The sequence below is a fragment of the Sus scrofa genome, chromosome X (assembly GCF_054392235.1).
Source record: "Sus scrofa isolate SSC_HxYL_T2T_F1_AM1 chromosome X, Sscrofa_HxYL_maternal_Yorkshire_Landrace_v2.0, whole genome shotgun sequence".
Classification (NCBI taxonomy): domain Eukaryota; kingdom Metazoa; phylum Chordata; class Mammalia; order Artiodactyla; family Suidae; genus Sus; species Sus scrofa.
The window spans coordinates 43,817,878-43,842,287 of record NC_139401.1 but is presented as its reverse complement, the minus strand read 5'-3'; the positions used below and the strand labels follow the sequence as shown (position 1 = coordinate 43,842,287).

Genomic DNA, 24,410 nt, shown 5'->3' with positions numbered 1-24,410 from the left:
CCCCACCAATTCGAGCAGGAAGTTCGTCCCTTTTTCACTTCCTCAGGGGGAGAACGTGGCAGGTTAGAAAGTAAATATGGCTCTGCTTCTTGGTGATGCTAGGAACACAAGAGGAAGTGAGTGGCAAAACCCCAAAAAGGAAATGACTCTCAGAGCTGCCATCGTGGCTCAGCAGTAGGGATTCCAACTAGGAGGCGTGAGGATGCAGGTTCAATCCCTAGCCCCGCTCACCCGGTTAAAGATCCAGCGTTGCCGTGAGCTGTAGTGTAGGTCGCAGATGTGGCTCCGATCTGGCGTGGCTGTGGCTGCGGCACAGGCCGGCAGCTCCGATTGGACCCCTAGCCTGGAAACCTCCATATGCCACGGGTGCGGCCCTAAAAAGACAAAAAGAAAAAAGACAGTGAGTTCAAGTCCCAATCTGAGTCGCGCAGTTTCAGAGAGACGGACACAGCTGGGCGCAGGCCCAAGGATCTTTCTGGTGCTCCCCTCTGCACACCAGCGGCCACCAGGTCCTTTTCTCCTCTTTTCTTCCCAAGATCAGCAAGATCAGCTGAACCATAGACTCGCTTGAGCGTTTCTATTCCCTAAGCAGCCAAAAGCCATCGTCTGTCAAATCTGTAGCAAATGTGCCACAAACTAACTTCTGGATATTTCACAGCCACCTATGACTGGGTAAGGGGCAGGCCAAATTATCCACTGCAGGGGGGATGGGAGAGAGGGTTGGGGGGGTGCGCGCGTGCGCACACGTGCGTCTCTGCATGCGCGTGCGCATGCGCACGTGACCATGGGGCCAGCTAACACCCAGAATTAAAACAGTGGAGGGCGGAGGCCTTCAGGATCCTTTGAAACTCCCAGGTGGAAACCAGGTCGGACATACATCCTGCATGGACCTTTCCTACCCAGCCAGGATATCCTGTGTTTGTCAAAAGGACTGCACAGGGAGGCCCTGGCCATTGTCTGGCCCGAAATCCACCCGTCAGCCCCTCCCTAGCCTTGCAGCAGCCGCCCGCCGTGGGGGCAGAGGAAGAGTAACTCCGGTGTTATCAGCACCCTCCGTGGACTTCCTCACCTCCTCCCCAGCCTCGTTAGCCCCACGCTCTTTAGCAACCTCAAACAGAAACCTGGGAAGCCCGGATGGGGTCCGAGCCCTAAAGCCAGCCCCCTGTCTTTTGCCAAGACCTGCTTCTGCGCAGCCCTAAGTGGGCAGCCCAGGGCTGCAGCTGGAATCCCGAGCCCAGGATGGAGACCCGGCTGGGGCTTGAGGCGGCCGCCCTCCACCTGGGCTGGCCAGCCCTGCTGCTGTGGGTCTCAGGCCTGAGCTGTTCTGTCTCCTCCACGCCGGCTTCGCCCTCTCCCTCTCTGGTGCCCCGGGTCCGAACCAGCTACGGTTTTGGAAGGACTCTCCTCGGTCTTGATAAATGCAATGCCTGCATCGGAACATCTATTTGCAAGAAGTTCTTTAAAGAAGAAATAAGGTCAGAATCTCAATCGGATAACTCCTGAGGGGCAAAATTCTGTTCCCTTCCTGTGACGATGTCCAGGAGTTTCTTGCCAAGGCAGTAACGTGTGGGTGGGGAGCTGACACGAAGCCATTTGATCAGAGCGGTGATGGGTTCGAGTTGGAGTAGGGAGGGGGTAAGATGTGAAGGCAAATTCCAGCTCTGAATGCTAAATCCAAAGTTTTCTTTTGAAGTGGGAGCTTAAAGGTTTCTTTTCTGTGAATGGAGTCTCCTGGGATCGTTAAGTTTACCAAGTTCATTTCTCAGAGCAAGCGGAAACTAAAATGTATAGAAGGCTGACTATGTGACAGCCATTTTAAGGCTATTTTTATTTTCTCCTCACAACCATCCTGGGAGTTAATGTTTTGCATCCGCGATTCAGGAAATGAACTGAGACATAGGAGGGTTCTGTGACTTGCCCAAGGTCACCCCATAATATGTAGCAGATCTGGGGTTCAAACCAAGGCAGTTGACTCCAAAGTTTCTCAACGAGTCTTCTGTTGTGAGAGGTTGCCTCGATCAGATGGGAACCTAAGTTTAGCAAATCTCAATGCACATGGCTCTCACCCCCCCACCCCCCCCCCCCCGCCAAATGGTGCCGCAATGTGGAATTCAAGCCTGTCAGCACAGGGCCAGTGAGCCTTTACCAGGGTCAAGATGCAGCACGTGCTGTAATGACATCGTTCTAACGCTGGTCATTGCCCTCCAGGAGTTCGGGGGAGGGGGAGGGGACGGTGTTACAAATAACTGCAATAAGGCCTGATCTGATATAGGCCAGAAACAAAGTGCGAAGGACCCTTCTCCCTGGGCAGATTCCGGAAGAGGTTATTAATTCCAAAAGGCTTCTCCAGGGCAAGGTGTTCTGAGCGAGGCCTTGAAGGCCTTGAAGGATCAGCTGAAATCTAGTGGGAGGAGAGGGGCTCCAGAAAGCAGGATCAGCTTAAGCACAGGCCCAGAGGCGTAGGAAGAGGTGAGAAGTCTTGGTGGCTAGAGCATGGACCACATGGCTGGCGTCAGGGGGTGGGGGCGGGCATGGCAGAAGGAGGAGGTTGGAAGAGTCAGATGGGGGCAAGGTGGCCTTTTTTTTTTTACCTCGCCAAGCCACAGCAGTGACCACACCAGACCCTTAACCTGCTGAGCCACCAGGGAACTCCATGGGGGCCTTGAATGTCATATCCAGGGATCGAGACCTTAACCTGTGAGCCAATGGTTCCCAGCCCTTTCAATCCCAAAATGCTTTGTAATAGGCCTATTTTCTTATGCCCTCCTCCTAAGGACCTGCCTCTGGCTGGTAAGATTTGGTGACCAAAGGAAAGGCATTAATTTACAGTCATTTTATTTCCAATCTATATTAACCAAAGACACATTTGACTATTCAACCAAGTTATTAAGCAGAAGTAACAAATAGAAAGCCTCAAGACAAATTTCGAACTTTTGTGAGATATTATATGGAGTTAATGTGAACTTTTTCTATTAGACCGTTTCTTTCTTTTTTTTTTTACAACCTACTATTACTGTGGGTTTTTTTTTCCATTTTTTTATTACTCAAATGAATTTATCACATCTGTAGTTGTATAATGATCATCACAATCTGATTTCACAGGATTTCCATCCCACAGCCCAGGCACATCCCCCCACCCCCCAAACTGTCTCCTCCGGAGACCATAAGTTTTTCAATGTCTGTGAGTCAGTGTCTGTTCTGCAAAGAAGTTCTGTCTGTCCTTTTTTCAGATTCCACATGTCAGTGAAAGCATTGGATGTTGGTGTCTCATTGTATGGCTGACTTCACTTAGCATGATAGTTTCTAGGTCCATCCATGTTGCAAAAAATGCTGGTATTTCGTTCTTTTTAATGGCTGAGTAATATTCCATTGTGTATATGTACCACATCTTCTGGATCCACTCCTCTGTCGATGGACATTTAGGTTGTTTCCATGTCTTGGCTATTGTAAATAGTGCTGCAATGAATATTGGAGTACATGTGTCTTTGCGAGTCATGGTTTTCTCTGGATAGATGCCCAGGAGTGGGTAGACCATTTCTTAGGGAGACAAGATGAGACCCGTATTTTGGAAAGATCTTAGGGAAAGCATTGTTCAGAATGGCCTCATGATGCTGCCAGGGGCTGCCAGACCAGTTCTCCTAGTCCAAGAGAAAGGTCATTGGGAAAAAAAGTACGCTAGGAAGGATGCAAGTCAATTCAGCTAGAAAATCATTTTGTTGACTGACTCAATGTGAGAGGAAATAGAGATGAGAATGTTGAGAATAAACTCAAGATTTCCCACTTCAGAAATGGAATGGAGGAGTTCCCTGGTGGCTCAGCAGGTTAAGGATCTGGGTTGTCACTGTTGGGCAGGGGTTCAGTCCCTAGCCTGGGAATTTTTGCGTGCCATGGGTATGTCCAAGAAAGAAATAAAGAAAAGAAAAGAAAAGAAAAGAAATGCCATATGCACACTGAGGTATATGGAATGAAATGATTGGCCGACAGGGACCTGCTATAGAGCACAGGGAGCTCTACCCAGTATTCTGTGGTCATCTGTGTGGGAAAAGAATCTGAAAAAGACTGGGAGTTTGGGGTTAGTAGATGCAAACTATTGCATTTGGAGTGGATAAGCAATGAGATCCTGCTTTATAGCACAGGGAACTATATCTAGTCGCTTGTGATGGAACATGATGGAGGATAATGTTTAAAAAATGTATATATATGTATATATAACTGGGTCACTTTGCTGTACAGCAGAAATTGACAGAACATTGTAAATCAACTATTAAAAATTTTCTTAAAAGGAGTTCCCATCGTGGCTCAGTGGTTAATGAATCCGACTAGGAACCATGAGGTTGTGGGTTCGATCCCTGGCCTCACTCAGTGGGTTGGGGATCTGGCGTTGTTGTAAGCTGTGGTGTAGGTCACAGACACGGCTCAGATCTGGCATTGCCTTGGCTGTGGTGTAGGCCGGCAGCTACAGCTCTGATTGGACCTCTAGCCTGGGAACCTACACATGCCACAGGTGCGGCCCTAGAAAAGACAAAAAGACAACAAAAATTCTTAAAAAAGAAAATAAACTTGGGAGTTCCCATTGTGATGCAGTGGAAATGAATCTGACTTGTATCCATGAGGATGCAGGTTCAATCCCTGGCCTCACTCAGTGTGTCAGGGATCCAGCATTGCTGTGGCTGTGGCATACATAGGCTGGCAGCTGTAGCTCTGATTGGACCCCTAGCCTGGGAACTTCCATATGCAAAAAAGAAAAAGAAAAGAAAAGAAAAGAAAAGAAACTCAAGATTTCCCTCCTAAGAATGGGATGCAGAAGTTCCCTTGTGGCTTATCAGGTTAAGGAACTGGGTTGTCACTGTTTTGGCGGGGATTTGATCCCTGACCCGGGAACTTTTTGACATGCCATGGGCGTGTCAAAAAGAAGAGGTGGAGAAGAAAGAAAGAAAGAGAAAGAGAGAAAGAAAAGAAAGAAAAGAAAGAGAAATGCCATATACACACTTAAGTATATGGAATGAAATGATTGGCCAACAGGGACCTGCTGTAGAGCACAGGGAACTCTACCCAGTATTCTGTGGTCATCTGTGTGGGAAAAGAATCAGGAAGAGAATGGATGTGTGTACAGAATCACTTTGCTGTCCAGCAGAAATGATCACAACCTCGTAAATCAACTCTACTTCAATAAAACTTTAAAAAATGAAAAGAGAAATGGGACGGAGAGGACCAAAGACACAGGGGAAGTGGGGCTGGTTCCTCCTCGGAGAAAGAAAGCCTTGAGAATATGGACCTATTTTAAGATAGGTGGGAGGGAAATTTTTTTTTTTTGGTCTTTTTTTGTCTTTTCTAGGGCCGCACCCGCAGTATATGGAGGTTCCCAGGCTAGGGGTCGAATCGGAGCTGTAGCCACTGGCCTACACCACAGCCACAGCAACACCAGATCCAAGCCGCATCTGCCACCTACACCCCAGCTCACGGCAACACCGGATCCGCAACCTCATGGTTCCTAGTCGGATTCATTAACCACTGCGCCCTGACGGGAACTCCTGGAAGGGAAATTAAGGGAGTCAACTCGGGAAGCACTCCGGGGTCACAGCGTCCTCCAGATAAATAAACAAGAGTATCCGAATCTTACCATCGAGACAGAAATGGGGTTTTTCCCACCAGGCAGGTAGCGGCCAAATTCAGGAAGCATTTCCTCCAATAGGTTTGTGTTCTAGTCAAGTTCAGGATATTACATCAGCTCCCACAGAATTTATTTTCCATGGGTGCCTGCCTGAAAGGGAAGTGTGCACATCCAAGCAGGAAAGCCGCAGGCGGGGCCGGTTTGGAGGGGTTCATGGTGAGAAGTCACATCCTCAGCGCAAGGAAGCCGCCAGAGGCAGTGACTGGGTCTGGGAACGTGCAATTGTTTCGGGTCCTTTTCTCTACATCGTAAACAGCCATGTCCTTATTTTAAAAGCGATCCCTCTTTATTTGACAATTTTCAGGAAATATTGATTCAAGAAAGCCCAAGATAAAAATCACGGATAATTCCTCACCAAGAGATCATATCATGCCTTGGTCAACATTTTCGTATATGATCCTTGCCTCTTGTTTTCTAAGGATGGATTAAAGTGCTTTTCAACCAAAAAATGTGATCATACGCTCCATACCCTTTTGTAAACTTTTCCTGAGCAATATGCGGGGAATGCCTTTCTGCATTAACAATTCTTCTCCATGAATGGATTTTTAGTGGTTTTTGTAGAATTCAGTGGCATCGGTCAACCAGAATCTATTAAATAACCCACTCCTGTGAGACAACTAGACTTTTTTTCACTTTTCATTCTTTTTGTTTGTTTTTCTTTTAGGGCTGCACCCACGGCTTATGGAGGTTCCGAGGCTAGGGGTCCAATCGGAGCTGTTACGCCACAAGCTCACGGCAACGCTGGATCCTTAACCCACTGCGAGAGGCCAGGGGTCGAACCTGTGTCCTCATGGATGCTAGTCAGGTTCGTTAACCACTGAGCCACGACGGGAACGCCTCACTTTTCATTCTTATAAACAGCGCTCTGTTGAACATCCCTGTGCCTAGACTTTTAATCACATCAGTGATTAATTCCTATAACATTCCCCAAAGTGAAATTTCTAGGTCAAGAAATAAAGTGAATTTTGAGGACTTTGAGATATACATATATATGCAAATGGAAGTGTCTACCTCTAGAGCTCACTTCTTGCACACTCAGAAGTGTTTACTATCACTAAGATTTTTATTTTGCATTTCTTCTGAGTTAAGCCCTTTTTCCAGGCTGATTGGCCATTTGTATTTCTTCGTTGCTAGATTGTCTACCAGGTCACATCCTTTGCCTCTCTGTCCAGTGGTGTGTTTGTTCATCTTGTTCCTGTTCCTCTCCCAAAATTTCTCCAGTTTTTGAATTTTTTTTTTCTGGCTGCCTCCAAGGCCCTTGTAAGTTTCCTGGCCAGGGATTAAATCCAAGCAACGCCAGACCCTTTAACCCACTGCACCAGGTCAGGGATCGAACCTGCTCCTCCTCAGCCACCCAAGCCAGCCACTGAAGTCAGATTCTTAACCCACTGCGCCACCGCGGGAACTCCATTTTTCCAATTTTAATATCCCTATGAAGAAAATCCTAAGTGACCACTGGCAAGATCTGCCAGGATCTGATGGATCCATGTTTATGTATGAGCAAAAAATAAAAATTAAAAATGGGGGAAAAATAGGTAGGGGGGAAGGGTGGGGGATGGGGTAAGAGGGGCAGTATTTCTGATCAGAATCACTCCTAAGGATTTCTGGGCTCTTACCTTTGCCTTCCTTACTGTACCCCCTAGGCCTCACACCCCACCCCAGCCCCATTCCCAAAGTCTGTTTAATTTATGGTGACCAAAGGGGACAGGCTGGGGGAGGGGGACGGGTGGACTAGGGGTTTGGGCTTGGCATATGCACACGGAGGTATATGGCATGATTGGCCGACGGGGACCTGCTTTATGGCCCAGAGAACGCTACTCAATACTCTGTGATCCTCTCTGCGGGAAAAGAAGCAAAGAGAATGGATGTGTGCGTATATACGTAACTGCATCACTTTGTTGTATGGTAGAAATTCTCACAACATTGTAATGTTACGGCAGCTGCCCAGCTGCGCCGCAGCCGCAGCGTATCAGCAGCCCTGCGCCGCAGTGGATCAGTCGTGTACCAGCTCCAGCAGCCCTGTGGCTGCAGGGCATCAGCTCCTTGACCCGGCGAGAAACCCAGCGAGCCCTCGGAGGGGTGGAGGACTCAGGTTTGTTACACTGGCGGGCTCGGAGGAGATCGCTCTCCGGAGTCTGACCCCTGAAGAAGGCGTTCACAAGGCTTTTGTGGGCTCGCTCTTCCGGTCCGGGCTGGGCTGGTCGGACCGGAGTGAGAACAGGCAGGGTTGTCATCGCGGAAGCAGCTTTACAGAAGCAGATGCGTGTGGGGGGTGGTTGGGGCCATTGGCTGGACTTGGCTTAGTCACCCTGGCCCGGGTCTCTCCTTTCTACCTTTTTATGGGGACAGTTTCTCCTACAGTAAGTCAGCTAAACTTCAAGAAGGCTTTTTAAACATGGGGAAAAACATAAAAATTAAAAAATTAAAAATGGGGGAAAAAAGAATATTTAAGTGGTGGAAGACTCGTGGCAAAATAAGTAAATCATTAGGCTTGATTTTGCCTTCCCTTCTGCTTTATCTCCATCTGTCTTCTTCACCTCGGAAGGTGATAGTAATTATTGCTTTAATTCACTTCCTCCAATCAATTCGGAGGACTTGGGAGCTTCAGGGCTCCAGAGCTCTTGATATAAATGTCTATCTACACATTCGATCGTCCATCCATCCACCCCTTCATCCAAGCAACCTTCCATGCATCCTCCCATCCCACCATCACTCCATGCATCTCACAGTGTGGATCCCAACCCTCCACATACCCCTCTACTCACCCATCCCTCTCTTCATTCAAATACCCATCCACCCATCCATCCGTCCACCTCAAGTGTATTGGGTACTAACTTGATACCAAGCACTCGCCTAGGCACTGAGTTACAAAGGTGAAGGAGGATCAAGCTTGGCCCCTGAAGGAATTGACTTTCTACTGGGAAGACAGAGACAGGAAGCAATGACTAAAGAAGAGTATGAGGACTATCCAAAATGTCCCACACAGGGAGCTCCTGTGGTGGCTCGGTGGTAACGACCTCACTAGTATCTATGAGGACGCAGGTTCGATCCCTGGCCCTGCTCCGAGGGTTAAGGATCCGGTGTTGCTGTGAGCTGCAGTGTAGGTCGCAGACACGGCTCACCTCGGATCCCGCGTTGCTGTAGCTGTCGTGTAGGCTGGCGGCTGCAGCTCCAATTCAACCCCTAGCCTGGGAACTGCCATATGCCTTGGGTGCAGCCCTAACAAGACAAAAAAAAAAAAATGTCCTACACAGGATGCCATGGCAGCATAGGGGAGGGAATCTATCTCAGCTGGGGGAGTGATGGAGTGAGAATCAGAAGCGATGATGCCTGTCTGTCTTTTAATGGGGTGGGTAGGGCTTATCCGGGCAAGAAAGAGGAAAAAGGTGTCTCGGACAAAGGGATCAGTGCGTGACTAGGGGAGTGGGAGCTCAAAGGCCCAAAATGATATGGCCTAGCCAAGGATGGTCAGTGCTTTGGTGAGACCAAAGTAAGCTTCTAAGGGGAGCGGCTGGATATAGGCTTAGGAAGAGCATGGTGAACTGCTCTAAGAAGTGTGAACTGGAGTTCCCGTCATGGCGCAGTGGTTATCGAATCTGACTAGGAACCATGAGGTTGTGGGTTCAGTCCCTGGCCTTGCTCAGTGCATTAAGGATCCGGCGTTGCCGTGAGCTGTGGTGTAGGTTACAGACGCGGCTCGGATCCCGCGTTGCTGTGGCTGTGGTGTAGGCCAGCGGCTACAGCTCCGATTCCACCCCCTAGCCTGGGAACGTCCATGGGCCAAAAAGCAAAAACAAAAAGTTGTGGGTACCAGATATAGAAAACAAACTTATGATTACCAAAGGGGAGTGGAGAGAGAGGGCTAAATTAGGAGTTGGGGATTAACATAGACACATTACTATATATATAATAGAGAAGTGACAAAGACCTACGGTATAGCACAGGGAAGTCTTGTATTAACCTATATGGGAAAAGAATCTGAAAAAAGAATCTATGTATATCACTTTGCTGAACATTTGAAACTAACACAACATTGTAAATCAACTACACTTGTATAAAAAACAACTATTTTATAGCTAGTTAAATCTTAACTACAGACTTAGCAACCTTGTAGACCAAAAAAAAAAATCCCATAATTTAGAATAATTTGGATGTTCTCCTTGGCTCCGCATCCATGCATTTTATCTTTACAGACTTACGGTTAATATACACAATGTCTCTAATGCTCTTTGTTCACTTGTCTGTATTTTCATAAAATAAGGTCTACACGCTTTTCTCCTGGCTGTCGTTCGATGTTGTTTAGCTCCGAATTTGCCTCATCATCTCCCAGTTGTAGACCAGTTATGTTAAAACAGTTCACTGGATGTAAACAAAGCCAGCGTCTCTTCATCCATTACTCATCTCTCATTTTCAGATTGTCTAAACAAGTAGTTCTTCCCATTTGAGGACCATCTAAATCACCTTTGGAGGTTTTTAAAGTTAAAAGTTTATTTTGCCTTGGGAGTTCCCGTCGTGGCGCAGTGGTTAACAAATCCAACTAGGAACCATGAGGTTGTGGGTTCAATCCCTGGCCTCGCTCAGTGGCTTGGGGATCCGGCGTTGCCGTGAGCTGTGGTGTGGGTCACAGATGTGGCTCGGATCCTGCGTTGCTGTGGCTCTGGCGTAGGCCGGTGGCTACGGCTCGGATTCGACCCCTAGGCTTGGAACCTCCATATGTCTCGGGTGAGGCCCTAAAAAGACCAAAAAAAAAAAAAAAGTTTGTTTTGCCTAAAGAAGAAAAAAGGACGGTGGTTTCAAGACCCAGCCGTTGTTCAGAGCCTGGGTGGTTGCTAGGACCCGTGCCGGGAAGGAGGAAAGATCCTGGGTTTTGCTGACAGACAGCTCTGGGTTTGTGCCCCTGCTTAGCAACGCATTGTCTGACCTTGGGCAGGGCAATTGAGCTCTGTAAGCCTCCGTTTCCACATCTATAAAGTGGGGATGGGGTATGAAGAGCCTCAAAGGCACGTGCACGCATAGGCTGCTATCTTCACATGAAGAGCGTGGGGCACCCCGATCTAAGGAGAAGAAAGAGGCCAGATCTTGTCCCCTGACTCCCTGTCCCCGGGCTCCGCTGGCTCTGGCAGTGTGACGGGTGGCTGCTTAGTGCTTGCTCCCTCTCCCCAGCTTCCCAGGCTGATCGTAAAAGGGCTCTTCTTCCAGGTTTGACAACTGGCCGGCCTCACACCTCCGACTGCCTCCTGGGGACGACGTGCTGTCTTACCCTGCCAATTACTCCGATGATGCCAAAACCTGGCGCCCGGTGGAGATCTCGAGGCTGATCAGCAAAAACCAAAGCGAGATCTCAGACAGGAGAATCTGTGCCTCCGCAGCTGCCCCAAAGACCTGCAGCATTGAGCGCGTCCTGCGGAAAACAGGGAGGTTCCAGAAATGGCTGCAGGCCAAGCGTCTCACACCAGAGCTGGTGCAGGTGAGTGCACTGGCCGTAGGGGGAGGCGGGGTGCAGAAGCCTTTCACAGCTCACCTCTGAGCTGAAGAAAAGGAGTTGTAGTCTGTCTAAAGTGGAACAAAACAATGTCATGAAACAGAGTGGCTTGTGACAAGACAGGAACTAAACAGGTTTAGTCAGGAGTTCCCGTTGTGGCTCGGCTGTAAGGAACCCGACTAGTATCCGTGAGGATGTGACGTCCATCCCTGGCCCCGCTCAGGGGGTTGAGGATCTGGGGTTGCCCAGCTGTGATGTAGGTCGCAGATGCGGCTTGGATCCTGCGGTGCCGTGACTGTGGTATAGGTTGCAGACGTGGCTTGGATCTGGTGTTACCATGGCTGTGGGGTAGGCTGGCAGCTGCAGCTCTGATTTGACCCCTAGCCTGGGAACCTCCATATGCCATAGGTGCAACCCTAAAAAGAAAAAAAAATAATTAAAAGAAATAAACAGGTTTAGTCCTAGGGACCCCTCCCTTTGTCATTCTCCATTCTCTCCGATATGACCCTCAGCGACTATTTGGGAAACAGTTCCCAGCTGCCACCTCTGGTCTGAAGATCTGATGGATGCCCCTCAGCAGTCTTTCCCCCAACGGGGCTTAGCTCATCTACAACATTCTCCAGGGATGGGGGCGGGGTGGGGACTTGGCCACCCCCTCAACTGTGACTGCTCTTAGAAGCGCCCTGTTTCATGATCCTGAGATCCCACCTTGAAAACCAGCTTCCTCTTTGATCTCCCACCGTAAAGAAGACCCAAACTTCCCTCCCTGCGAAAGCAGCTCCCTCCTCCCATCTGAGAGTGCCCCCCCACAACTCCCAGGAGAAGGCTGCCTTCAAAACTCCAGCATGCTGCTGGTGCCATCCTATCCTGCACTGGTCCCCTCCTGCGTTATCATCGCTGGTGTCATTTGGTTTTCACCCCAACCGTCACGGTCAGTTCCCTCCACCTCCCTTGGGGCAGAAGATGCCATCTCAGAGGATTGGGGATCCACTCATGTTCAGCAAAGGTGGGAAAGAAGAGGCTCACCTCAATCCCCATGTGGTTTCTCTAGGTCCCCAGGCCACCAGCCCCTTCACGTGGGCAAATAAGGCTGCCTGGGTGACTTCGGAGCGCTAACAGACCTTCCCCCCTGGCCTCTTCAAGACAAGTGACAGAGAGAACAGAAGAGAATCACTTGTCCCTGGATGTCTCAACCACATGGCAAGACCATGTGGATTTGCTCTAAGGTTGTGCAGAAACTGCTTTGAAATCAAGAGTAACCAAGCTGCTGGAAACCCAGCCATCCTCTGACCTTGAGCTTTGCAATGGGGTCTTTTTATACTCTGCACGTCATAAAGCTCACTGACCTGGAGTGGAGAGGAAATGAGCCAGAGGAGATCAAGCTGTTCCCAGGATGGGGAAGTGGTGGCAGGACCCAGCCTAAGGGTCTTGGACTTGGTGTGGGTGACAGGAAGTGGAGGCTCGGGTGGGAAGAACCCTACGGAGGCTGCTCACCAATGGACAGAACCAGGGGCCAGAAGTCAGATGTCAAAGCCCACACCATGGCACACACCCTAGGTGTCATGCCCTTGTGCCTCTCTCCCGCTGGCCACAACTAGTCCCGAGGCATGGGAAGGACCTTATGAGACCTCTGATTTGCCTCAAATAGGCATGAAGTCCTCGGGAAGAGCAAAACAAGATACGCAAGGAATTGTTTCAGAACCCCTTGAAAGACCCCATCACCTCTTCTGCCACCATTGCAGAGACGTCCCACACAGAAGGACACGGTGTTCCCAAGGCACTGGCCCCAGACCACCTCCACCTGGGACCTGGACAATGTACCAAAGGACAGAACTTCCTGGTGCCCAAGGCGCACTTGAGATTTCTCAGAAAGTAGCTCGACTGGCCTTGGGCTTTGAACTCAAGAAACTCCCTCTTTCCCTCATTTCCCTAATACGGTGGGGATTATCCCACGGGGCCTACAACATCCAAAGCAACCTGCCAGGTACATCTAATGTCACCTACCTTGATGAGTATAGACATTGTGGCACAAGATCCCTGGGGCCTGGAAGCAGCGGCCGAGTCCTGGCTCTGCCACTCCAACCTGTGGCAGAACACGAAGGAGCAGAGACCCAGGAAGAGCAGAGCGCTTCTGGTTCCTGGTCACTGCATCCCACGAAGATGAATCAGGCACAAGCTCCGCCCTCCAAGATAATGCGGCCCAATGGTGTGGACAGACAAGAACACATGACACCACAAAGTGTCTGTTGCAGGGGATGTTGTGATGACAACCTGTTCAGGGACAAAGGACAGGCGATTGGCTTGGGGCTTTCCCTCGCTGAGGAGTGGACCTTACCTTGAAGTCTAGGGACTTCCCCACTCCGCCCTGACCCTCTGCCTCCAGAACTGTGTTGGGGGTGGTGGTGGTGGGGAAGCATCTGGACGATCTCAAAGGCCCTCCCCGTTCCGACATTCTTTGATTGGATGTGTCTGGGCTTCGCTTATTGAAGCAATCCTCATGGCATGTCTGCTCTCACCAGGCACCGCGCTGGGTGCCTTGATTTCCTGTTTGTTACAAGGCAACCAGTAGTGCCGGCTTTACCCGATTCCTTCAGCCTAGTGAGCTTATCGAGAGGAAGATGCTTTCGAAAAGTCCATCATCATAGAAATTCAGAGCATCGTTGTAATACACGGATGCCTTTCTTCAGTTTGTTGTGCTCAAACTCGCTCTACCAAATGTGTCATCCTGCATTAACATACAGTTAAGCCAGCTTTCCTTCTTTCTGCTAAAAAAAGCATTGATTAATAGCATCCTGTTAAGACAGTCAAAGCCATACCATTTGCCTTCTTTTCTTTCTTTTTCTTTTCTTTTTTTTTTTTTTTGAAGGGCCCCTCTTGTAGCCTTTCTTTTCCTTTCCACCAGAGAATGTTCCTTTCCTTATAAAGTCCAGGAAAATATCAGCAGCCATTTTGTCCATTCTGGACACACCCATTCATCTTTCATCCACATCCACCAAGCTCAAGGTCCTTGCCATCCCTCTCCTGTCCTCCTTTCAGAGACCTGTCGCCCTTAGGACCCCACCTCTGCACCCTTTCCCTCCCAGACCTCAGCCAGGCAGCACTTACACTCCTACTCTTTTCGTCTTAGCAAAACCCACCAATTAAACCCTTTCAAATGGATCCATTATCGCCAAAGGTGGGGAGAAAAAAAAACCTCACCTATCCAATTAAGAGAGATGAAGACTGGAATTCCCGTCGTGGCGCAGTGGTTAACGAGTCCAACTAGGAACCATGAGGTTGCGTGTTCGATCCCCGGCCTTGCTCAGTGGGTTGACGATCCGGCGTTGCCGTGAGCTGTGGTGTAGGTCGAAGACCCGGCTCGGATCTCGCATTGCTGTGGCTGTGGTGTAGGCCGGCAGCTGTAGCTCTGATTAGACCCCTAGTCTGGGAACCTCCATATGGCCCCAGGAAAGGCAAAAAGACAAAACAAACAAACAAACAAAAAAGAGATGAAGACATGTTCAAACAAAAACTTGAATGTGAATATGTATAATTCAGATGGCGAATTTTATGTGATGTAAATTTTACCTGGATTTTAAAAAAAGGAGGAATAAGCCATAAAAAAAAAAACAACTTCACCAATCCTGTGATTCCATTCCCTTAGCGTCCTGAGAGACGACTGGCAATAGCTAATTAATTAATAATAACTAATAATTTAATTCACTCCAGGATGTTGACAGCTAATAGCATTTCACTGGTTGCCCTCCAAGAAACCATTTGTGTCTAAAGCCAAGATTGCAGTGCTCCCTCTGGCTCATCCCATGACTATCTCAAACCTTCCTAATACATCCGTGCGTTACTCCCCCCACTAAACCCAGATGTACCCCCAGAATCCTTCTCCATGGTGCTCCAAGCGAGCAGTCTGCCATGATCTCAGCTGGACTATGGGGTGAAATCTATTCCTTTTAATTATTATTAAAATGTAGGTGATTTACAGTATTGTGTCAATGTCTGTGGAACAGCAACGAGACCCAGTCATACATACATATATATTCCTTTTCTTATAGTACCTTCCGTCCTGGTCTATCCCAACAGATTGGACATAGTTCCTGTGCTGTCCAGCAGGACCTCATTGCGTCTCCACTCTAAATGGAACAGTTTGCATCTCCCAACCCCGGACTCCCCGTCCATCCCATTCCCTCCCCACCTCCCCCTTGGCAACCACAAGTCTGTTCTCCAGGTCTGTGAGTCTGTGAACTCTATTATTTCTGAGTGGCTCTTCACTCCAGATCTTGCCAAATAGCTCTGCCCTATTTTTTCTGATAACCCGTCAGACATGAAGTCCTCATTTCTGATTTGAAAATTACGGTCTTTGTCTTTCGATGTGGGGGTTTCAGAAGCCACGCGGAGAGAGATGGTTGGATGGACAGTGCCAGGACTTGCCTCATCCTTCAACTCATACCGAATGGCCTGAGGCCAACTGAGCCTACCCGCTGGGCCAGCTCCAGGGGTCCTCTCGGCGCGTGGCTTAAGTGGGCCTTCTCTGATTGCCTCGAGAGCCACTTTCCCACAGGGATCTAGGCCAGGGCCCTCAAGTGTGTGTATTTGAGTGCGGATGGGCCGAGGACGTGTGTTTGGAGGCTGCAGAGGGGGCCACAGGAAACTCGCAGGTCGGCTCAGAGGACTAGCAAGGCAGGGCATGGCGGAGAAACAAATAAAAGAAAATTGAAGGCAGGAGGGAGCTGACTGGTGCAGAGGCCCCGGAACCTTGACTGTCAAGTCCTGCTTCTGAATAAAGAAAGTCAACTGGGATGAAAAGCCCCCAGGGATCACCATCAGAGGCGCAGCGAGCGAGACCGTGGCTCCCCTCCTGCAGGGTCAAGTGGGGCTTAATATTAAGGGCACTCTTGAGCCACAGGCAATACACTGCAAGGAGGCAGGACCGGACCAGGCATCAGCAAGAGGGTGAAACAGTGCAGAGTGTGTGTGTGTGTGTGTGTGTGTGTGGCACTTATGCTAATAAAACCTTGACTTTCCTCCTCCCAAAGCTGCATTGTTCTCGTGGGAATATCCCACTGCCTAAATTCCTAGTCCACAAATAGAACCACGGCCAAGAACAGCACCCAGGGTTTATCTTGATGGACTTGCTCGGAAAAACCACCAAGAAGGCTTCCTGCACTGTTGTGCCAAGCGCCAAGAGATGACCATCGTGTCCCCCTCCCATCACCCTCAGCTGCCAGTTGATTCTGACATTGTTCAATACCCAGACCCTGTTTCTTCCTCAAATGGGAACCGGCTGGATGGCCCTGGAGCCTTTTCCCCTCTAGATGGTGGTACAGAGTGTTCAGGCAGCTTTAAACAAGGATGGCTGGCAATATAACTTCCTCGGTTTCAGTTATTATTATTATTATTATTGTTATTATTATTATTTTTTTTTTTTAGGGCCACATGTGTGGTATATGGAGGTTCCCAGGCTCAGGCTCTAATTGGAGCTACAGCTCCTGGCCTACGCCACAGCCACACCAGATCCAAGCCTCAGCTGTGAACTACACCACAGCTCACGGCAACGCCAGATCCTCAACCCACTGAGCAAGGCCAGGGATCAAACTCGCAACCTCATGGTTCCCAGTCGGATTCGTTCCCGCTGCGCCAGGACGGGAACGCCTCAATTATCTTTTTTACATAAATACATAAGGGAAATGAAATGACGCTAACCATTTAATCAGATTGTAGGTTTAGAGGTAACTGCTAAACAAATAAAATTCACTTTCATTTAAATGTAATTCAAAAATATTTAAGGGGTATTTGCAGGACATATGCTAGATCCTAGGAAGGTATAAGGGCATGAAGACAAGGTCCCTGCACTCTGCGAGACGGCACTCCCATGGGGAAGAAAGACCATATTTGACTGGTTCTATACAAGACAGGCTATGATAAAATGAGGAGTTCCCACTATGGCTCAGTGGTAAAGAACCCGACTAGTAGCCATGACGGTACAGGTTCAATCCCTGGCCTCGCTCAGTGGGTTAAGGATCTGGTGTTGCTGTGAGCTCTGGTGTAGGTCACAGAAGTGGCTCGGATCTGATGTTGCTGTGGCTGTGGCGTAGGCCAGCAGCTGCAGCTGTGATTCGACCCCTAGCCTGGGAACCTCCATATGCCGCAAGTGCGGCCCTAACAAAAAAAAAAAATAAAAATTTTAAATAAACTGTTTGAATGAAGATGGAAATTTTATATTGGAATCATTAGTTTCCAGACTATAAATATTTTAATCCTTCACAAACTACCAGGTCAAGGACCCTTCCAAAAAAAATTGCGGTCATGTTTTTAAAAATAACATGGCTATATTGATGCGGAAAGGAAAGCAGCTGATTGGCAGCTGTACCATTTTCACACTTACCTAACATTGGAATGAAAGATGAAATGAGGAGTTCCCTGGTGGTCTAGGGAGTGCAAGATCACTGCTGCAGCTCGGATCACTGCTGTAGCAAGAGTTCGATCCCTGGCCTGGGAACTTCCACATGCCGAGGACGCGGCCAAAGAAAACCCCCAAAAGATGAAATGACTATTAGTGGGAAAGGAAATTTAAGCAACTAAAAGTGCCCACACACAGGGCAATATTGTCAGGACATCAGTACACACCCTCTGGCTGGATGGTCTTCAGGAAGCAGAGCCCCTTCCGAGGCATATTGTGACCGCGATGTCGTGAGAGCCTCCCCTCCCCGATGGTGCTTCTCTTTTGTTGCCCATGGGAGTTTCAGGAGCCAGCTGGAGAGATTGTATGGCATGGACGCGAGCCCTCACGAGTCCACTTTCTCCTTTCAATCACATCCTTGTTGAGAGCTGAAAGAACCAAGACTTTGAATCATGGGATTTGTTTAGGGTTAAAACTCCCAAGATTTCGTCACCTCAGCATTTGTGGCAAAGGGATTATTTGGAATGGGACGGTGATTGACTTATTAACCTCCAGGTCTCCAGTGTATCATAGGCTCATAGAAAAGGAACTCAGATCACCCACCGTATCCTCTAAGATGACTCCTAAAAAATTCCTTTTTTTTTTTTTTTCTTTTTCTGCCACACCTGTGGCATATGGAGGTTCCCAGGCTTAGGGGTCGAATTGGAGCTCAGCCGCTGGGCTACACCACAGTTACCGTAACACGGATCCGAGCCGTGGATGCGACCTACACCACAGCTCAGGGCAACGCTGCTCCTTAACCCACTGAGAAAAGCCAGGGATCGAACCCGATCCTCATGGGTCCTACTTGGGTTCGTTAGCCGCTGAGCCACGAAGGGAACGCCCTCCTAAATTATTCTTGATGGATCTCATGAGTGAAAAGGAGACAGTGAAAGGTTTCACCAGCCTTGACAAAGCCAAGCTGGGAAAGAAAAAGGAGGCCAGAGATGGATGACTCAGGGAGAGTCTCCATGACATGAGTTGCCAGTGGTTCCTTCCCAATGAGTTGCAAATGCAGAAGAGAAGCAGCCCCCAGCCAAGGCATTACTGAAGCCTAGACTTTCGCCAAGATGGACCATCCAGAACAGTTTTCATGGCACTCGGCTTTCCCTCAAATTAGATCTTAGCCCATCAAGCTCCTTCCTAAAGGAATCAAGCCATCTTTTCTTCTTTCTTTGATATCTTTCCTTTCTTTGTGTCCTGTTGTGATGGACTCTGGAACAGATGCTCTTGCTGTAACGTGACTCGGCTCAGAGTCCTGTACAGATAACAAATATATCTGTACAGATATTCACTTGAAAAAAAATCAATGATGGAAATAATCGATATATTGGCTACCTTCTAAAAACTGTTCATTAGGCCACAAAAAACATTTGATACATTTTGAAAAGTAGAAATACCAGGAGTTCCCATCATGGCGCAGTGGTTAACGAATCTGACTAGGAAGCATGAGGTTGCGGGTTCAATCCCTGGCCTCGCTCAGTGGGTTGGTGATCCGGTGTTGCCATGAGCTGTGGTGTAGGTCACAGATGAGGCTCTGATCCTGTGTGGCTGTGGCTGTGGTGTAGGCCGGCGGCTACAGCTCTGATTAGACCCCTAGCCTGGGAACCTCCATGTGCCGTGGGTGCAGCCCCAGAAAAAGACAAAAAAAAAAAAAGTAGAAATACCAAAGATTATTTTCTCTGATTAAAAATGAAACAAATTGACACAACATTGTAAATCAAGTATACTTTAATTTAAAAAAACTTTTTTAAAAAATCTGCAGTTCCCATCATGGCGCAGTGGTTAACAAATCTGACTAGGAACCATGAGGTTGCAGGTTCAATCCCTGGCCTTGCTCAGTGGGTTAAGGATCCGGCATTGCCGTGAGCTGTGGCGTAGGTTGCAGACACGGCTCGGATCCCACATTGCTGTGGCTCTGGTGTAGGCCGGCGGGTGCAGCTCTGATTTGACCCCTAGCCTGGGAACCTCCATGTGCCTCGGGAGCGGCCCTAGAAAAGGCAAAAAGACAAAACAGAAAAAAATCAGACATTAACAATAATAAAAAGGAAGTTCCGTTGTGGCTAAGAACCCACCTAGTATCCATGAGGATTCAAGTTTGATCTCTGGGTTAAGGATCTGGCGTTGCCACAAGTTGTGGCATAAGGTCACAGATGCAGTCCAGATCCTGCGTTGCTGTGGCTGCGGTGTAGGCTGGTCACTGAAGCTCTGATTCGACCCCTAACCTGGAAACTTCCATATGCCGTGGGTGCAGCCATGAAAAAAAAAAAAAAGAGTGAAAATTGGGCCTTTGTTTTGTTATCCACCAAAATTCTCCCCACAGCTCTATGCAAAGGTCTTTAGTTTCTTAAATGCACAAATCTTACATGTACAGCTAAATTTTGACGTGTGTTCATTCATACAACCACCGTCCACATCAAGATGCCGTACATCTCCCACCTCTCGGAAGGCTCTTTCCTGTCCCCTCCCTAAAAAGGCTCCCTCAAGGGTGACCAACCATCTGAAAGTAACACACCCTGGGAAACCCCTCAGTCCCAGGCAAACTGGAACAGCTGATCACCCCACGCTCTCCCCGGTGGTAACCACTATTCCGACCTAAGTCACCGTAATTACTTTTACTTGGTTTTGAACTTCACTTAAATGGAATTACACGGTACCTACTCAACACGTTGTCATGGTATGTATCCATGTCGGTGCATGAATCAATAGTTCGGGTTTTTTTCATTGCAGTAGACTATTCCATTGGATGACGATGTCACAGTGTATTCATTCCACCACTGATAAACATTTGGGTCGTATTTAGTTTGGGCTAATTTAAATGAAAGCTGCTGCAAACATTCTTATCTATGTCAGCTGGCAATTATATAAGTTCAAATCCTGTTTTAAAAAAAGGGAAATAACTATTTAAAATAATAATAATAATAATTAATAATAATAAAACACTAGTGATTATGCTTCTCTGATTGAACCTTGACTGATACAGATGGTACAACCTCAACAGAGGGAATAGGGATAAAAAGAAACCTGGCAGTCCCTCCGCCCAAGCAAACTCAAGGCTGGTTTGAAGGTTTTCCTAACAATCGGAACTCTTTCTAAGCTTCCTGGACCACAGGACCTTTGCACAGCAAAAGCCACTGAGCTTCTATGAAAATTTCTGCAATTTTTCACACACAAATGAGTTGTCAGAAGCACTTGGCTTCCTAGCTTTTGATTTAAAAAGAAAGAAAGAGAGAAAGAAAAAAAAAAACAACCCAGCAGCCTATAAAATGAAATGGCCCAGTGGAGAATTATGACCAGCCTTGCCATACCTGAATCAAAATGACAGGCCATGAAATGTGTTTTACTCTCTGTCAGCTGCCCTGCCTGTCTCAGCTCGCAGCTGAACTGCCTGCCACAATGATTATTTCATCTGCCACAGTGAAAAATCTTGGAGCAGCCCACAAATGCTTCAGTGGCAGAGCCTCCAGGGCCCTGGAATGCACGAGGATGGAGGATGAGGTAGGAAGAAAGAGACAGGCTCCAGGAGGAGGAAAAAGCTAGTTACCACTTCCACCAGCAGGGTCATCCAAGATGTTGACTCCCTCGTGGAAGAAGGGGCCTTGACAGCCATCAAGTGACAGTCTGGCTGCCAAAGGTTTGACAGCGAGGGGCACAGGAGGCCAGGGGAGCTTGCCCCGACCAGAGCAGGTCCTCCAGAGAATAAAAGAGCGTGCTGGGCAAAGCCGTGAAAGTGAGAATTCAGATCACCCAGGCGCTTTCTTGTACAGCAGACATCATCGCAGCCCTGTAAATCAAGTGTACCTCAATAAAACTTTAAAACATGGGAGTTCCCATCATGCCTCAGCAGTCATAAACCCAACTAGTGTCCACGAGGACGAGGGTTCAACCCCTGGCCTCGCTCAGTGGGTTAAGGATGTGGCATGGCTGTGGCTGTGGCGTAGGCCCCCAGCTGCAGCTCTGATTCGACCCTAAGCCTGGGAACTTCCATATGCTGCAGGCGTGGCCCTAAAAAGACAATAAATAAATAAATAAATAAATAAATAACCCATAGCTATGGCATGTGTCAAGAGCTGCAGATAAATGTTGCAACGGTAGGACTGGGACAAGGTGGGTGGGGGCTAAATTTTATTCTCACCCTTGGGCGCGCATCAGAATCCCCTGGAGGGCTGGTTAACACTCACCTTGCCGGGTCCCAGCCCCAGAGCCTCTGACTCAGCAGGTCTGAGATTTGCATTTCTGTTTTTTAAATCTTTTTTTTTAAATTACTTAATGAATTTTATTACCTTTATAGGTGTACAGCAATCATCACACCCAAACTTTACAGCGTTTCCATCCCAAACCCTCAGTGCATCCCCACTCCCCCACCCCCTAACCTCTCTCATTTGGAAACCATACGTCTTTCAAAGGCTGTGTGTCAGGATCTGTTCTGCGAAGAAGTTCGTTGTGTCCTTTTTTTTAGATTCCACATGTCAGTGATAGCATTTGATGTTGGTGTGAGAATTTGCTTTTCTAATGAAAAGTGATTTGAAGTGATCTTTCTGCCAACAGGACCCAAGGTGGTAGGCAGGGTGGATGGGCAAGGGAGTGAGGTCAGGGAGGTGGCGTGGCCAAAGTAGGTCCCCGAAACACAGCTGCCATGGGCCTGCCGATGATGCTTGGGGTTCCTGGTAAAAGGAGGACCCCCTAGGATCCACATCCTGCATTCCCGGCCCAGACCACCTGCAAGTACCAGAGAGAAAAAGCCCAACAAAGAGCTGAGTTTCCATGCAAGAAAGCAGTACAGTCTGGCCTGGGACTCAGACAGGCCTGGGTTCAAATCCTGGCTCCACCACCAAGTAGGGATCGTCAGGGGAAGACGGCTTGTAGTCAGAAGCCTGGTAGGCAGATGCTGATCTGAAACGGGGTCAACCAAGTGACCCTCGCTGGCCTGGCCACCTGCCCGTGGGCGGCGCTGCTGGAGGCCACCGGCTGGGCATCCTCTTCCCCAGACCTCAAGGCCAACTCCTGTCTGAGTGCCCCATCCCACCAATCCCTTCTGTCTACTGGGCCACTCCAACCAGGGTGCGAGATGGTAACGCTCCCTCCCCAACCCTTCTCTCCCAACTGTTTTTCTCCAAATGGAGAGACAGTCCCGGGTCAATCACAGTTACAGTGTGGAGTCCATTTGTTTGACCCTCCAAAGGCAACCTTATTTCCTCCTGAGATCCAACTTCTCATGGCATTTGGGGAGGAGGCATATTACCATTGACCCCAGTGACCCTTGGAGCTGACACTACATTGTATTTACAAAGCACTTGACAGTGTGTAAAGCACAGTGAGTTTGGGGTTTTTTTTGGTTTTTGTTTGTTTTAGTTTACGGCCGCACCTGCAGCATAGGGAAGTTCCCAGGCTAGGGGTTGAATCAGAGCCACAACTGTGGGCCTACGCCACAGCCACAGCCACGCCAGATATCCAAGAGCCACATCTGCAACCTACACTGCAGCTCCCAGCAACACCAGATCCTTAACCCACTGAGCGAGGCCAGGGATCAAACCCGCAACCTCCTGGTTCCTAGTCGGATTCGTTTCCGCTGTGCCACGATGGGAACTCCTGTTTCGTTTTTGATTTAATGTTGTTTTAACATGTCTTCAACCCTCCTGAGTATGTTATCCACTCTGAGATGATCCAAGGCAAATTCCAAATTCTGGACCCATTCTTGGCTGACTTCCCATCCACCCTTTGTGACTAACTTTCCATCAGTGACTGAGTTGCAGGGACCCCGAATTGATCAGCCTAGGCAACTGGTTAGCAGAGGGAAGCTTCCTAATGGGGGAAGGGGCCTAAGTTGACCGTATGTTACGGATTTCAAAGCAAAATGGAAACAATTTGGGGCCCAGCTATTCTACAAGATCTCCTCCCTCCTCTACTAGCAGGAACAGCAGCTGAGATGAGCTGTGTTATAAAGTCACATAAAAGACGGAAATTTATGAGGGTATTTTTGGAAGTCTGAACTTTTAAAATCATCCAAATGGTTTCTCCAAAATAATCACTGTGGTGGCCGGCACTTGTAGAATGAAAAGATGACAAACAAGAAAACTTACATCGAGTTTGGCTTTCGGATGAAAAAAAGAACAACCAGAAAGAACTTTAATAAAAGAGGGGGAATTGGAGTTCCCTGGTAGCTCAGCAAGTAACAAATCCTTAGGATCCAGCAGTTGTCACTGCTGTGGCTCAGGTCTCTGCTATGGTGCAGGTTCGATCTCTGGCCTGGGATCTTACGAATGCCATGGGCACAGCCAAAATAAATAAAACAAAACAAAATAAAATAAAAAGGAGTTCCCCTTGTGGCTCAGCAAGTAACAAACCCAACTAGGATCCATGAGGATGCGGGTTGGATCCCTGGCCTTGCTAGTGGCTTAAGGATCCAGTGTTGCATTGAGCTGTGGTGTAGGTGGCAGGCAAGGCTCAGATCCCGCATTGCTGTGGCTGTGGCAGCTCCAATTCGACCCCTGGTGTGGGAACTTCCATATGCCGCAGGTGCAGCCCTAAAGAGACATTAATTAATTAATTAATAGGGAAATCCACCTCCTAAAGTAGGATAAGAACCTTGAGCTCTTTTTCTTAATAACATAAGCCAAACAGGATTTTTCATGGTTTTGAATACAATGCAGCTTGAAGAAACGTTCCGTAACTTTTGGCTTAATTATCCGCAACTGATACGCTTATTGAGTCATCATTGTTCTAATTATGACACATTTGATTCACGATGATACATAATTAGCCTACACCCTGCTTCGCAAGCATATTTAACAGCTAAGTCATGTGAAAAGTGTTGAGGTATGCAATCA

General features: G+C 48.3%; 1 protein-coding gene across 8 annotated transcripts in view; it reads left to right on the top strand.

Annotated features, from left to right (window-relative positions):
* The first annotated feature begins 1,019 nt into the window (after window positions 1-1,019).
* DIPK2B (divergent protein kinase domain 2B) overlaps window positions 1,020-24,410 on the top strand; it is a 48,439-nt gene continuing 25,048 nt past the window's right edge. For all 8 annotated transcript variants that reach the window (XR_014835296.1, XR_014835294.1, XR_014835297.1 and 5 more), the window contains exons 1-2: window positions 1,020-1,475; window positions 10,871-11,138. Coding sequence is in view for 2 of the 8 variants with exons in the window: in XM_085007833.1 (XP_084863959.1) it covers window positions 1,240-1,475; window positions 10,871-11,138 (504 nt within the window). In the remaining 6 variants the exon portion in view is untranslated. The remainder of the gene's footprint in view (window positions 1,476-10,870; window positions 11,139-24,410) is intronic.